Source organism: Pogonomyrmex barbatus, unplaced genomic scaffold (genome assembly GCF_055798465.1).
Source record: "Pogonomyrmex barbatus isolate J1 unplaced genomic scaffold, ASM5579846v1 scaffold25, whole genome shotgun sequence".
NCBI classification, from domain to species: domain Eukaryota; kingdom Metazoa; phylum Arthropoda; class Insecta; order Hymenoptera; family Formicidae; genus Pogonomyrmex; species Pogonomyrmex barbatus.
The window spans coordinates 271,403-288,450 of record NW_028297122.1 but is presented as its reverse complement, the minus strand read 5'-3'; the positions used below and the strand labels follow the sequence as shown (position 1 = coordinate 288,450).

Here is a 17,048-nt window from a genome sequence, read left to right as displayed (position 1 = left end):
TAATATAAAATCAATATTTTCTATCGTATTTTCTATCAAATATTTGAATATCGTTATAATAGTGTTCGGGGATCTTTTGGGTTACTGAATTCTAATCTGAGATCAGAATTTTCCAATTTTAAAATCCAAGATGATGGAATCCAAATCAATATAGTGGACCAAAAAATAATCTTGTTATTTTAGAACTTACTTCCTAGATTTTTTAATCGCTGTATCCGAATTTGAGGCCAACATCTTGGAATATTGAAGGTTCAAGAAGGTTCAAGATGACAGAATTAAAATAATAAAAAATCAAAAAAATAGTTGCATTATTCTTCAACTTATTATGCGGAGATTTTTACTGCGAAATGTTGAATCAAAACTTTCAAAAATCAAAATACGAGAGAATAACATTTATTGTATATACATTTGCGATTATCAGTTCTAGTCTCATTCTTAACAAAATATAAGACGAGGGAATAGTGATGAAATTCCATTTTTTGTATTTTTCTTTCTCTTTATTTTATATATATTTTTTTGTATTTTTTAAATTTAATATTTTTTTGTTTTTGATTTTCCATATTAATTCCGTTATCTTGGATTTTTGAAATTCAAAACTTTGAGATTGAGATTTAGATTTAGCGACACAAAAAAATTCCATGTATTGATTTTTATGAAAATAAAATTTTTAAATTATTGGTTTTCTATATTAAACCGACTATTTTGAATTTAAAAATTTTTTTCTTCTGATTCATAATCAGCGATTCGAAAAATCCCCGAATACAAGTCTTTCAAAAAATCTCTATAGAAATTTGACACGAAGGATTAAGCAGCTTATAAATCTTATTATAAATATAATAATTGCTATGTTGAGTGTGATAATATTGGATCAGTATTTTAATTTAAAGATTAAGATTGTATTTTATATATATATATATATATATATATATATATATATTTGTTCTTGTTTACCTTTAGAACAGCAGCTATTCCTATGAATGCATCTTGTTCATTACACGGTGATGGAAAAGGCACTAATTCTAAAATTAGTTCAAGTAAGTCAAGAAATAATCTTTATGTCTCAGATCTCATTATTTAGTTTTCTTGAGCGATGTAATAATAAGGCAATATATTAATTACTTATGGATTAATTATTCAGAGAGAATGGCATATGAAGTATTTTTGGGCGGGTCTTGTAATCCAACTACGTGGAGATCAGATATAGCAATACCGACTCTTCAAAATCTTGGTATTACTTATTATAATCCTGTAAGTGGTTTATCTTTTCTTTTTTTTTTTTTCATACCCATATATACAAAAGATATCATAATCAGATTATCACTATGTATTGCAGCAAGTATCACAATGGGGCCCAGAATTAATAGCCCAAGAGTATGAAGCTAAACAGACAGCACGAGTCTTATTGTTTGTCATTGACAACCAAACGCGCAACAGCGCGGGCATTATTGAAGCAGCTCAACTGGCAGCTACACGTAGCGAGTCCTTAGTTCTTGTCATTTATCCGTATCGTCAGGGACAGACTATACTTGGAGAGACAGTTTCTACACAGTATGTTAATTTATAAAATTAATAAATTAATGCTATTATTCGAGTACTATGATTTTTCTCTTATTAATATGTATTTTATTTTTCAGGGAATATTACGATTTGATGAATGGATTGTTAGTACTTCAATATTTGACGGAAAGACAAAGGATACCGATATTTGAGAGTGTATCAGTTGCCCTTCACTGTACATCCAGGGTAATGATTTTAATTAATAAATAAATGGAATTAGTGATTAATATATGTATGTATGTATGTATATATATGTATGTGTGTATGTATGTATGTATGTATATATATATATATCTTATATATGTATAGATGTTACGTGAAGAGATCAATGTGCAAGATTGTATGGATTTGTATACCGAGGATGACATTAAACCTATAAAAATCTCGCTTACTCAGAATGGAACGGATGCAGTGTAAGTTTCTGTTCGATGTAGACAAGGTAATTTAAGAACATTTTGACGGTCTGAAATAATAGAATAATGGAACTTAAAACAAGCAACTATTGCTTGCTATAATTCGGATAAGTTGAATTTCAAAGATCATTACATCAGATTCTCATATACAGGATCCTTATATCACATACAGGATGTTTCTGAAATCATGGTACAATCAAGAAGGAAGTGAATTTTCAAGTCGAAATAAGTCGAAAATATAAAATAAAATTTTTTCCTATAGAGCTCTGTTTTTGAGAAAATTGAGTTTAGAGAATATTCATTAAATATATATAGCTATAATTTACTTGATTCAATCTGGCTATCTACTATTATTTCTGTTTGCAAATACATTACTGTTGATTCATAAGGCTTTAATTCGCCAAGCAAGAATTTATGTAATATTGAAAGATGTCATTTTCAATCATTTTTCAATTAATAAAATAAGCACTGCATTGAAACTTTTTGCATTGTTGTAAATTATATCAAATCCAGATTGACATAGAAATAATGAATAGTCGTACACGCACGTACGCATGCACGCACGCACGCACTTATGCATGCACGCACGTATACACACATATACAAAGTATTCCATTTTAATGTAAACAGTGAAATGTCTTCAAAACGAAGGAATTAACAAAAAAGTTCAAACAAAGGTTGTAGAATTTTATCACATAATTATTTGACTTATTTCTAATGAAATCGATATTTTTTTATGATCACCGTTTTTCAAAAATAGAATTATGTATTTTTTTATCACATAATATGATTCCTCTAATTTTATTTTGAATTTATAAAAATTTACTGTTGAAAAAGCCTGTCAGGTATATGCATTCAATATTATACAAAAGATTTTTAGTACAAAAGATTTGATATCAAAACCTGGCGTCAATTTATAGTCATTAATAAAATACAACATTCTTATTATATTTACTTATAGAAATTTAACATTGGAAGAATTTTAATTATTTATTTCTAACATAAAAAATACTTTTAATTACAGTTTTAATACATAAACTAAGTAATTTTCAGTATTATATTGTATTAAATTGGATTTTTATAAAGATTATGTGTGCGTGCGTGCGTGCGTATGCGTGTGTATTGTGTGCGTGCGCGTGCGTACGTGCGTGCGTGCGTGCGTGTAATATAATCACATTATTTTGCCACGGATTCTGTTGTGAGGGTGAATCAATCACTCGGAAATCATTATAATTTTTATTACAATAATAATAGAAATCTTATAATAACATCATTTTTCAACATTATTCTCCTGCTTTTCAATGCATTTGATATATCATATTAATAACATTTTTGAGAGACGCGTCATGCATGTAGTGCTTTTTTTCTTTTCTTGATTTGAGGATTAATGGATGATCTTTTAATACGTCTATCTGATAGAACCATGTTACTGAGTTAATGTTTGTCAGTGATGGATGGATATTTGATTCTTTTTTCATGTGTGACTTGTGCAATGATTATTAAACTTTTTAATTTATTCATACGTGATGTGTTGCATATCTACTATTTCCATATTATGCTAGAGTTTTTCAATAATTTGGCCCCTGATATGTACCTCCAAAAAAAAAAGAAAGAAAGAAAACCGTTACTTTTCTTTAATGTAAAGGAAAAACGGAGCGGTCATAATTAACCTCATAATAATAATAACAACAACTAACTTTTGAAGGTCAAATCTGCATTGTTATAATGGTCAGAAAGTCATGTAACTCTTACGTGCGTACAATCAGTAGTACAGCCACATAAAAAAGATTTATATCATTACAGATAATTATAGACTCCTCGTAAATGCTAAATTGTATAAAAGTAGTTTTAAAATTAAACTGATGTATGAAAACTTGATGTGTCCAACTCATATTAAGATTTCATTAATTATTGGATAATATAATAGGCATGTAATAATATAGTTTGTTACATTAAATGAAAGGTTGGATAAATTTCAATAGTTTTGTTATTCATATATCTACAAAATTATCTTTTTTAAAAAGATAAAGAACGGCACTGGCTACTCGTTATTCCTAATTCTGTTCTGTACAAAAAATTTATTTTGTAGAAAAATTTTCATATTGGAGGAGGAGTTTATCGTATTTATAAAAGATTTTATATTAAAAATTGGTGTCAACTTGTAATCTCGTAAAAATAGAAAGAGAATATCATTAAAGCAAAAATTATCATCAAAAACTAATACTAGTACTAGTACCAACTTTTATAATCAAAATAGAAAAATTACTTTTTATTGTGCATTCGAAAATAGGTTTGGCTGTTATCAATAAAAATAGTAAAATTGGCAATATTAAGAAAGTGTTACATTTCTCTCATTAGTGAATCAATAACATCTAGAATCTTGATTTTATATAATTATTTAAAAAAAGAGTATTGTAATAAAATAATAATAATAAATAGTAAGTAAAGAAAGTAAAGTAAGTAAAGAAAATTGATAAATTAGTTAGCTCAATATGTGAAAATGCAAGAAAAGTTAAGGTCAAAATTATGCCAATTAAAAGATCAAAAAATGTAATATTTATTCATAGAGATGTTGAAGACATTAATATGAATGTTTTGTATTCAGTTTTTTTCAGCATAAGTAAAGTTATATAAGTAAAAAATTATACAATATAAAAAAAAATCAGAAATTTTATTATTACTGATGCAATGTATGTCACAAAGTTAAATATTTTTATAAATTTTTATAGTGCTAAATATTAACATTAAATATTTTTGTAGAAATAAATCAAATAATATCTGATTATATCTGATTACGAAAGTCATCTGAAAAGTTTTGAGTCTCAACATGAAGATGGAATTACTCATCAAAACCATTCTAGTATTACAATTGTACATGCTTTGAAAGATATCTGTGAAAATTGTAGTTATTTTGGACGCTCAGTTATTGTTTGATAGTTATTTGTGCCAGTCGATGTCAATGTTTTTGTAAAAATGGAAAAAATCGAATATCATACCGTGATTAAATTCTTGCATTTGAAAGGCAATACGCTTACGCAAATTAAAGCCGAGTTAGACGCTGTTTATGGTTATGGGGACTCTGCTCCATCATTTGCTACCATGAAAAGATGAACAGTTGAATTTAAACATGGTCGTATCAGCTTGGTTGATGATGAACATTTGGGATGGCCAACAACTGCGATCATTACCAATAACATCGAAAAAGTTCACTAAATAGTACTGAACGACTGTCCAATCAAAGTTTGAAGAGATAACAGAGGCTATGGGCATATTGAAAGAACGTGTTTGTTCATATATTGATTAAAGAATTAGCATGCATAAGTTAACCGCGCGTTGAGTGCTGCGCTTGTTCACTGTGAACCAAAAACTCATTTCAATGAACATTTCCAAGGCCCTGTTAGAGAGTTAAACGAAACGACTCGGATTTTTTGCGTCGATTAATAACTATTGATAAAACTTGGATCCACTACTTCATTCCTGAAACGAAGGAACAATCAAAACAGTGGACTGCGAAGAGTGAACTTGCTCCGAAGAAGGCGAAGATCGTTTCATCGACCGGAAAGGTGATAGCGACTGTTTTTTGGGATAGTTATGAAATTGTGTTAATTGATTATCTTGAAAAAGGTAAAACAATAACGGAGATGTACTACGCATCATTAATTGACTGAAGGCAGAAATTGTGAAAAAACACATTTAAAGAAGAAGAAAGTGCTATTCCATCAAGATAACGCACCGGCTCTTCAGTGGACGCCACGGCAAAACTTCATGAATTGCAGTTCGAATTAATTAACCATTCATCATATTCATTAGATCTGGCTTCTAACGACTTTTTCCTGTTTCTTAAGCTCAAAGTTTGGCTCGGAGGGACAGAAATTTTCGTCAAATGAGAAAATCCACACAGAGCAAGACGCCAACTATTATTTGAATGTTAAAGAGGTTAAAAGGGTGGGAGCATCGCTGGAAAAAGTAACTTAAAAGGAGATTGTTGAAAAATAAAACTGAATTTGATTAAAAAAATATTTGTTTTTATGTTAGGCTCAAAACTTTCCAGACGACCCTCATATATTTGATAGTACTTATAAATATAATTGAATAATGTATTTTATATATAAAACAAAAAAAAGATTTTATGTAAGCATTTAAATTATTGTTTTTGTATTTGAACGCAACATAAATATTTACAGATCTTTTTCTCGCATCTTTGCTGTTAAAAAAATTTATTAAAATAACAAGCCTATATAATTGGAGAATATCTCATTTCTTGAACACAATAATTATGAACACATTTGAGCTGAAACTTCTTGAATTAACAAATATATTTTGAAGCATTATAATTGCGCTTATAAAGATATCACTTTCAGTACTCCGCTAATCAATATTTATAATATAGCATGAATTTTATAATATTTTGTAAAATATTTTTTTAAGAAAACAAAGATATGTAAAGGCTCAAATGGTTAACGAAATTAAAGAAACAAAAGAGTAAAAAAAGTATACGAGCTAAGTAGGATTTCATTAAATTGTTAAATAAAAATTCTGTTTAAATAAATAACAAATGTTCCAATCTGTCTTAGATTAAGTTACATTCAGTATAACATCTTTCTTAATGTATAATGAAACGAGACAAAGATTAAAATATAGTTTTTTCATGATCAAACAGTACATCCACATCATTTTATTATGATCACTTCCTTGAGAAATAGCTAAATAGATATTCAATACAGTATAAATTTAACGGACTACGTTGACGGACTACGAGTTGTGTTGACAGAATTGCGTTACTTTCTTATACTTTCTTGTATTCATTCTTTTCCTCTAATAATTAGATCTTCACTAAAGATCACATGCATACATTTACACGCATGCATATTCTCGGAATTTTACAACTTTTGTCTAATATTTTATTCTAAATCCCCGTAATTTTTGTTAAAAAACTATTTTTGTTAAAAAAAATGGGAATGCCTCTTCCTCCCTCCCTTCCTACTTCCCTTCCTCTCTCTTTCTCTCTCTTTCTCTCTCTGTACGTGCATGCGTGCATATGTGTTCATAAAATTATTTTGCATGCTACATACTTTTTGAGTTAATATTTACAAAAATGTTCTTAAGTAAATAATATAATAATAAATGATATCATTAAACAATAGTTGCTTGTTCCTATTATTATTTAGAAAGTTTCTCAATTCTTAATTTAAAAAATTAGCATATATAAAAATGTTCGAAATATTATAAAATAAGTTACAAATAATTTATAAAGAAGTTTTCTTTACAGAAAGTTACGGGAAATATTTAGATCTATGGATGTTAATGATAGTGGTACAGTAAAATTAGAGGAAGTATGTATGCCTTATTAAAATATATGAAGTATATTTACATTTATAGTATCTTGAGAAATTTATTGAAACCAACACATCTTTTTTCTATTTCTAGGCTTGGATGATGTTGCAGGCAAATACAATGTGTAATAACCTGTCTTTCTCGGATCTGCTCAACGCTCAATCTGTGAATAAGTCTGGTAATGTTTACACACGCACGCACGCACGCACGCACATATACACCACACAGGCACACAAACATCACACAAGCAAACACACAGGATATTCGATTTAATCTGTCCGGATTAATTACATGGAATAATATGCTTTAAATGAAAAAAATTAAGATGAAGGAAAATTAATGAAGGCTGTAGGCAATTTTGAGTCAAAGTTGTACAAATTTAAAAGTGGAGTCTTTATTAAAACCGTATCAGAGCGATATTTTTTTAGTTGTCATTAAAAGAACTTAATCCCTTATTTCTCTATAAATATTGTGAGGAAAAGTTCTGTTGCATTGAAAATAATTTTAACACAATCTCAATAAAAATTTGTTTTTGATATTTTATTTAATTTCTCATTTTTCAGATATATTTGCATAGGTAAATTGAACGGACAGACATCAATATTTTTCCTAAATTATTTTCAAAAATTTAGTACTATCATAATTTATAAGATAAACATATAAAAGTATTACTTTTTGAATTTGTCTGTATTGATTGCTGTTATTCTTATGTTTTCTATAATAAGCTATTATTAATAGATCATAAATCAGAAACTAATAATTGACCAACTATAGATTAAATATAATAAGAATACTCGCCTATGATTAGTCAATTCATATTTTCTGACTTATGATTTCTCACTTATGGCTCGTTGTAGAATGACACTTATAGAGAGATGTCATTTAAAAAATTTGATCCCTCGTCCCCTCCTCTCTAGAGTATCCGTAAATTTGCGCAACTTGGTTCAAAATTGTCTACAGGCTATCTCATTAATTTTCCTGTTTTAGTTTTTTATTTGATGCACTTTATTCGATATAATTAACTCAGACAAATTAAATTGAATCTTTATGTATATATCTTCACACACACACACACACACACACACGCGCGCGCGCGCGCGCGCGCGCGCGCGCGGAATTCACTTGCAAAACTCGCTAAATGCAGTTTTGTCAATTTCAATGAGAAAAATAGAAAAAATTGTTTAGTTAAAATCTTTAAAATATAGCAACAGTATTAAAGCACGATTGCAAGGACGTGTAAAGGACTTATTCGATATGTGTTCGAGCGTGGTAAAACTCTGTGCATTTAAAGTTTTTTTCCTTTTTAATTTCGCAAAAAGTAGAATTTACAATTAATGCTGAAAATGAGAGTTTTGAAATTAAAACTTTTAAAAGAGTGGTTTTTGGAAACAACATCTTTTTTTTATTTATTCTAAGATTATTTTTCTTATTTATTTCAAGAACATAATCAGAAGGAACAAAAAATATTCTCTCGGAATCACAAAAACATTATTTCTTCCAAAATAACTATATAATATAATGATTATATTTTAATAATAATTATCGTTGGATACGCTAGCAAAATGTATCTAAACAACAAAAACTAATAAAATAAAATTCATATTTCAGTTCAAAGCCTTAAAAAATACGAAAACCGAAATAAGAAATACTTTATATTCTAGAATTGCCTCAATTGAAATTCATGAATAGTTTCTTCTCTGCTATAAAATTGTGATGAAAATTTAACATTAAATGTGACGTTAATTTCTTCTAATCCAAGATTAATTCAGAAATTGTTGACAATCAAATAACATAAGCCGGCGAAGCACGTGCAAATTGAACACATCAAAAATCATGTGAACGATGACATATTATTGGCTGAAAGTCATACTGACAAGTGGAAAAAACTGAGTTTTGAAAGTGAACCAAAAAAATTCGTCAGAAATGAAAGAGTTTTGCATTGAAACAAGATTGTTTGAAATAAGCGCATTTTGCAACTCACATTTTGGAAAATTGAGTGAGTTTTGCAAATAATATTCAATTTTAGGCCCACTTAACTAAGAAATGGAAGGCTTTTGCATCGGCATTGTTAAACACGACCATAGACATATTAAATATGATTACAACAGTGTTGCCATCTCACTTTTTTTTAAAAAGTGCATTTAGCGACTTTTGCAATTAAACTCCTCATATATACATACAAACGCTCACATCCATACTCGTACATATCCATACTCACTATATGCGCGCGTATTCGCGCGAATATATGTGAGCATCTTTTTTATGACATTTAACACATTTGTATTTTAATCTTAAAAAAAATTGTATTCAAAATATGGTATGTTTTGTGTTATATAGAAATATACAAAACATTGATAGACGATGGATTTTTAGCAAAAGATGACCCGACTGAATTGCGAATCAATTTCGAGCAATTTTGCATACTAGCCAGCAAGTCATCGTGGATACGGACGAAGAGTAACGGCATTTCTTGTGAAAGTGAGATACCTTCTGTATGGAATGTATTACGTAGGAAGACCTCAAATTTCTTACGCCGAGCTATTGTACATCCTTTTTATCGCTTCCTAGGTATTTCTGATTTTCAACAATTTCCCACGATCTTCAATAATCACATCTTTGCCTCAATATTCCATTTTTTTACTTCCCGTGATTGAGCACTCAATTTCGTTTATTTCGTAGAGCAGGCTGAAAGCAAAATTTGCATAAAATTATTCAAATTAAATTTTTTTCAGATTGGACCAATTCCTTTGTACAAGAATATGATAAAAGAGACATTTATATTGGTGTAGTTAACAAAGATTTGTTTTGGTTAGAATCTTCTGCTATACCGTTGATAGAGTGAGTATCAATATCTTAATGATGATTGTATCTCATATTTAAACATAGCCTGCTTTCATTTATGATTTTCAGGTCATTGAGGTTGTCACTGTATCAACCAAATCTAAACGAATATAATGTAAGAGTATTGCCACAGGAGTTGCAAAAGATAAAGAACTCTCGATTGATCCTATTAATCGTACCACAGCATTCACGTGGCATTGCTATTATGGCGTTGGCAGCTCACTTGATTGGATTGCGCGCTAAGCTCGTTCTGTGTGTCCAAATTCTTGCTGAAGATTCTATCGTGTCCGATGAACAAGTACGACTGATTTTATACAAGACATTTTATACAAGATCCCATAAAAGGCGTAACAACGCTTAAGAGTAGATTTCTGAAATCATTTTCTGAGATAAATATCAAAATGTCGAGGCTACAGTACTATTTTTAGAATTATAAACATTTAAAGTTAGCAAATAAAGTCGCCAAAGTTTGCTCAGATGTAATATAATGCCACAATACGCAAAACGAAAGCTGACTGTCGTTCCATTGTCCCTAAAATTGATATAAAGCAAAAATAATGAGTTATTTTATGATATTCACATAAATATACTGTCTGAGTAGATTATATCTTACTGGAAAAAAAAAATATTACATAATACGTAAAACGCAAGCTGTCAAATGACATTCCTTTCAGAAATCTGCTATTTTCATATTTTACAAATATTTTTTAGAAAAAATAGAATTATTATCATTGAAAACCAATCGAAATACTACTATTATTTTATATAAATAATAATAATAATAACTATTTTATATATAAATAATAAAAATAACAAATTTTTTAAAATAATTTGTATATAATTTTTAAAATAATTTAAATAATAAATTATTTTGTTTCATTTATTTATAATAAATGTTGAAATTGTGCGTCATCCATTTGTATGCAATATTTATAAGATATGAAACTAGCAGATTTCTGAAAAGAGTGTCATTTGACACTCAAAGCTTGCGCTTTACGTGTTATGTAAAAATATTTTTTCCTCTTTTCATGTAAAAATATTTTTTCTTCTTTTCAGGAAGATATAATCTGTTGAGATAGTTCATATGAATATCAGTACAAACAATTTCACTATCTTTGTATAATTGTAAAATTGTAATCTTTATATGAATTTTAATAGGGAGGCGATAGTCAGCTTTCATCTTTCGTACTGTGTATTACATCACATCTGAATGCACAAATTTCAGGCGACTCGATACTAATTCTAAAATGTTTACAATTCAAAAAGCATTATAATCTCACTATTTTGGTATTAGAGTTTTCGTTTCAAAATGATCTCGGAAATTTACCTTTAAACGTTGTTACGATCTTTAGGAGATATTCTATATACATGTGCGTGCATGCGTGCGTGCGTGCGTGCGTGCGTGCGTGCGTGCGTGCGTGCGTGCGTGCGTGCGTGCGTGCGTGCGTGCGTGCGTGCGTGCGTGCGTGCGTGCGTGCGTGCGTGCGTGCGTGCGTGCGTGCGTGCGTGCGTGCGTGCGTGCGTGCGTGCGTGCGTGCGTGCGTGCGTGCGTGCGTGCGTGCGTGCGTGCGTGCGTGCGTGCGTGCGTGCACATATTTCCGTGAGCATACAAAATAATTAAAGTATTTTGAGTATAATAATGTGGATAGTAAAATATGTAATAAAATAATATAATGTCCTTTAGTTATTAACTCGAATTGGTCATCAAATTATGTATTGAAGGGTTATATTTGAAATAAACTTAATACAAATTTTTAAAAATTCATGAATACTTCTATATTAAAAACTAAGAAATTTCATTATATATATTTGTTTGAATTTATAGACACTTATAGGAATTTTCTTTTGTTATAATAGAAATATTATTATAAAAATATATAGTAAAAGTATAGTTATTTTTAATATGTTTTAGCTGACTGAACAAGCCCGAAAAGATTACAACCGTGGAAGGATGTACCTATCGGATTATGCAACGCGTGAAGGTGTACCTGTTTTTCAGAATATCGCTGATGCTTTGCAACATGCGATACAATTAGTTCGAAGTTCTTGTTAATTTAATTGCTCTTTAACATTTTTTTATCCTTTTTTCATAAAAGTAAGTTCATCGGTTTAACAACTAATTTATTTTCACTTTTTACAATGTCCAGCTACCGTTTGGGATCAATATGGATACCATAAATATAGTAGTTATATACTGTTATTATTATTGTATTTATAATAGGCGAATATTAGTTATAGCAATTTATCTTTTTTTTTTTTTGGCGTAATGAAACGCTTTTTCTCATGACATACCTAATCATTATCAGTCTCATTGATATACATTTCGTGTTATTAATACTTTCTGTTGTTAATAATATCACTTGTTTACATAGTATTATTATTATTGTCACTTTTAAGCTTTGACAAAATGAAAGCAGTTATATTTTTTATTTACATCATGATATTTATTGTTACTGTTTTTTATGAATATAGCATTTCCGGAATAATTACTTTAACTTTGTTGACTTTATTGACAGTTCTTTTATCTTTTACTTTATTTAAAGAATACAAATATACACATTCTACCTAGGCTAATTAGCAGCTAATTATTTATTAGCTGTTTTTCATACTATTATTTAATTATTTTTTTAATTATTTTCTTATCAAATGATGATTAATTTAATCAATTAATAAGAAAAAGAGACGTGATCTCTTCGGTAGATGGATATATACAGATTTTTTTTTTTTAATCTTATTATTTGCAAGTTTTTGTAACTTTTCAGTAATGTGGTTGAAGATTGATTTGATATATATGTATATAAAATTCATAATTGCAGCTAACAGTCTAATCGAATTGTTAATGATTAAAATCTGATGAAAGAGGAATGTAAAAAGGAGAGTGTTGTGTGATTTGTTTGATTCATGTTTTAAATGCATGGTACATATTTCAGTCGTGAATATATTAAAACATAAGCGTGGGATATGTCATAATTTGTATTTTTCAATGTATAAAAGCAATATATGTGAAGCTTTAAGTATAATCATGATAGTAGTGTGTCAAAAATGATTATCAGTACTGAAAATTTGTAATATATATATATATATATATATATATATATATATATATATATATATACATATACATATACATATATAATACTAAATTTTTAATACTGATAGTAAATTTTGGAACACAATCAGTAAGAATTTAAATAAGTCGAACTCTTGTCCAAATCAAATGATTAAATAAATAATGAAGAAAAAGGAGGAACGGGAGAGAGGGAGAGAGAAAGAGAGAATGTTAATCAATTTAATACTTGCGGATTGCTGGAAACTTTGCTCAGAGATTTTATCATTTAAGTGAAAAAGGAATGAAAAAAAAAAAATAATTCAAGAGTAAAGTTCTTTATTAGATTCTTTCATGCACAATTTCAGATACACATACATATATTTTTTTTTTTTAATAAAAAAATTATTTTTTTCATACATTTTCTTTTTTCAACATCTTTCTTTACGTTGACGTAAAATCATTTGTCATGTGATACCATGTATATATATATATATATATATATATATATATATATAATTTAATTGCATATAAATATAAGACTTGAATTTATATAATACACATGCGCACACACGCACGCATATATACACATATTATATATTTATATAATATTTATGTAATAAATATTTTATATATAATTAATGTATGTTTAATTTATATTTATTAATTTATATATGTGTATGTATATATACGTATATATATATATATATATATATATAGACACACACACACACACACCACATACAGAGGATGTTCCGCGAGACTTTTGTCACTGCTCGTAAAAATAGATGGGACCGAGATGAACATAAAAGTCCCATACTATTTTGTGATATTCACGATATAATAATCGAGATATTAATTATTAAAAATCACCGTGATTAGCCCGGCCCTCCGGCAAGCGCGATAAAATACTCCCGCCCGGCGACAAAGAGGAACCTGAGAATAGCCACGCTAGCCTTTTTCGTGACATCATAGAAATCGCCGTACACTACCGCTACCAACGTCTATAATTGAGCTGTGGAACTACAAGTCACACCTATTTTGCGGTATTGTCGATAAAATCATGTCTCGTAAAATAGATATGATGCGAGTGCTACATCGACAAATAGTAGATGTAGATGAGAATGTATATATAATTTTATATATATATATATATATATATATTTACGTTCGTGTAATTTTTCTTTTATTATAGACTAAAATATTGATTAATATTGACATAAATATATACATTCATTAATATATTAATTTTTTATATATTCATGTACATGTAACATATGAAAAAGGAGATTATTCTATCCATTATCTTTTTTCGCTGAGATATGGACAAATTTCGTATATAATAATATATATTTATATATCTTTATATACATGTTCCTATACAAACAATTTTTTATTCGAAAATCTCTTTTTATGTGTTACATGTGTATATGAATATATAAAAAATTAATACATTGGTAAATGTATATATTTTTGTCAATGTTAATCAATACTTTAGTCTATAATAAAAGAAAATTATCGATTCGATGTCGTTTCCATTAATATTTCTCACTGAGGTATGAGTTCATATTAGTTTCTTTCTTTTATAAGATTTCTGCTTGATATAAAAAATTAATATAATAGTACTGAAAAGATGAAAAATAATTAAAAGGATAATTTTCGCATCTTGTGCGAAAATTTCTTGTACAGGAAGTTTGTACAAGAAATCAACTTTGAAGAAAAAATCGCCTATATATAATCAGAAATATTTATGACTAAAAGTATATATATGATTATATATAGGCAATTTTTTTTCAATTTTTCAAACCTAAACTTTCTGTAGAAGAAAAACTGCGAAAATTATCTTTTGAATTATTTCTTACTTCCCATTACTATTATTATTTTTCTTATACCAAACAGAAACTTTACAAAAAAAAACTATATGAACAAATTTCGTATATAATTATATATTATATGTAAGTATATTATTTATATATAAAACGCTTTGCGTTCTTCGCGGTCTGCGGAGCGGTATGTTTTGCGGGATAGCATCAATCGGGTTGTGTCAGGATTGCGGAGAGAAATAAAATAAAGAAAAGAAATATCGAATTTTAATATGTACAGGTTATATATTTTAGACAATCTGAAATTATTTACAACTACTGACTGGTAAACTTCGTTTTTCTATTTACAATATTTACAGTTCGTTTCCGGAATTTAGTTTTTAACAAGAATCGTGTTCGCTGTTCCACGAAAAGCTTCGCAGATTCCGAGAATCGTTACAATAGTTTCGGCTCGCTGGCCTCTGTGAATTCGGCGCGTCGCGATAATAGGCGTGCGGTGCGCGAGATCTTGGAATGCGCGCTGTCGCGTGGCCGATCAGCTGATTATTTGTCAGGCATCTTGTCACATTCTTTCGAATGGATTTTTCGGGCTGGAATCAGGATTTTGAGAAATGCTGTGGTTTAGAATCAGGAAGCTCCTTGCTCTGCCAGCGATGAAAGTTTGCACGTAAGAGCCTGCTTTGGGGCCCAAGTTAAGAAGCGCCTTAGTCTGAGAGAAAGCTTGCGTGCTTTGGAGATAGAAGCGCTCCTAGCTCACTAGGAAACGCCCTAGATCGCTTTCTTGGATAGGAACGGATATATCGAGATCAGTATTGGATATGTTTATTGTCTCGCCGATAATAGGCCAAGATCATTCGCAGGAGTCGGTTAATATATCCGAGTCGGCCGTAGATCGAGAATAATCGGGTACGACAGGTCGGCCGAGTTCGGATTCTGGGATCGACTCCAGGAATGATCTCGCCGGAAGATTCACGAAATTCGCCGAACGGGCTCGGCGATTCCACGAAGGCATTCGGTGGCGCGATCGGTAGTGGGACCAGCGGCTTGGCGCGCGGTCTATAATGATTCACGCGTTGTTCGCGTAAATTTGCTTCTTTTGAATTTTGTTTGTTGTGTCTGGTGATCGATGCGAATTATCCGACGGTGGGATCGCGGAAGATCGCCGTGTACTGTCGACACCCCGACGGATGATCGGTCGGGGACCCCGTATATAATTATCATTAAAAAATTATCTTTTTTAAAAAAAGGTAAAAAAAGGGTGTCAAGTATAGGGGCGCGCTTGACAAAAAAAAAAAAGAAACTGTACCAAGTTAAAAAATAAAATCTAACTGACAATATCTTTTATTTTAAAAAAATAGAACCTAAGTGATATGTATCTCTGTATATCTAATCTCTATATATCTAATACTCAATCCTAATATGTATATCATTTATATAAAAGATTTGATATAAAAAATGTGGCGCCAAGTTATAGTCTTATTATTATATCACAATCTTATTAAACTTAAATAGTATCTAATACTCAACTCTAATATGTATATCATTTATATAAAAGATTTGATATAAAAAATGTGGCGCCAAGTTATAATCTTATTACCTCGAAAGTTAAATGTACAATTAAAAAATGTAAATCAATGATTCGTATCTTCATATTCTCATTAAAATCTTCTTATTGTAAAACTCAAGTGATAGTAACCTTAATTCTTTTTAAAAAATAATGATATAAAATTGCGTTTAACTTAATTAATGGAATACGTATGGTATAGTGTACGAAGATTTTGTAGAACATGTTATAATATATAAATATCAAAGTTTATAGTGGCGTCCGCGAGTTGTTTATTCTCTTAAACACTTCTCATAATGCCCTAATCCTAATACCTCTTTAATTCTTTGTAATTAAATTTTCCATTCGATTCAAATATACATGTATTTAAAAATTCTTTACAGAAGGTTATGCTGGAATATTATGTATACATATATTGAAATAGAGTGAAAGATACTACCACTTATGTTAGATACATATCATTTGAGATA

General features: G+C 29.3%; 1 protein-coding gene across 11 annotated transcripts in view; it reads left to right on the top strand.

Annotated features, from left to right (window-relative positions):
• LOC105423820 (uncharacterized) overlaps positions 1 to 12,640 on the top strand; it is a 30,878-nt gene extending 18,238 nt beyond the window's left edge. For 9 of the 11 annotated variants that reach the window (XM_089078625.1, XM_089078624.1, XM_089078622.1 and 6 more), the window contains 11 exons: positions 958 to 1,034; positions 1,139 to 1,248; positions 1,334 to 1,548; positions 1,635 to 1,743; positions 1,867 to 1,970; positions 7,228 to 7,303; positions 7,398 to 7,482; positions 9,642 to 9,872; positions 10,037 to 10,142; positions 10,215 to 10,443; positions 12,058 to 12,640. In XM_089078625.1, coding sequence (XP_088934751.1) covers positions 958 to 1,034; positions 1,139 to 1,248; positions 1,334 to 1,548; positions 1,635 to 1,743; positions 1,867 to 1,970; positions 7,228 to 7,303; positions 7,398 to 7,482; positions 9,642 to 9,872; positions 10,037 to 10,142; positions 10,215 to 10,443; positions 12,058 to 12,198 — 1,483 coding nt within the window. In that variant the 3' untranslated portion in view covers positions 12,199 to 12,640. The remainder of the gene's footprint in view (positions 1 to 957; positions 1,035 to 1,138; positions 1,249 to 1,333; positions 1,549 to 1,634; positions 1,744 to 1,866; positions 1,971 to 7,227; positions 7,304 to 7,397; positions 7,483 to 9,641; positions 9,873 to 10,036; positions 10,143 to 10,214; positions 10,444 to 12,057) is intronic. The other 2 variants (XM_089078626.1, XM_089078627.1) reach the window with 2 other exon arrangements.
• Positions 12,641 to 17,048: the final 4,408 nt, after the last annotated feature.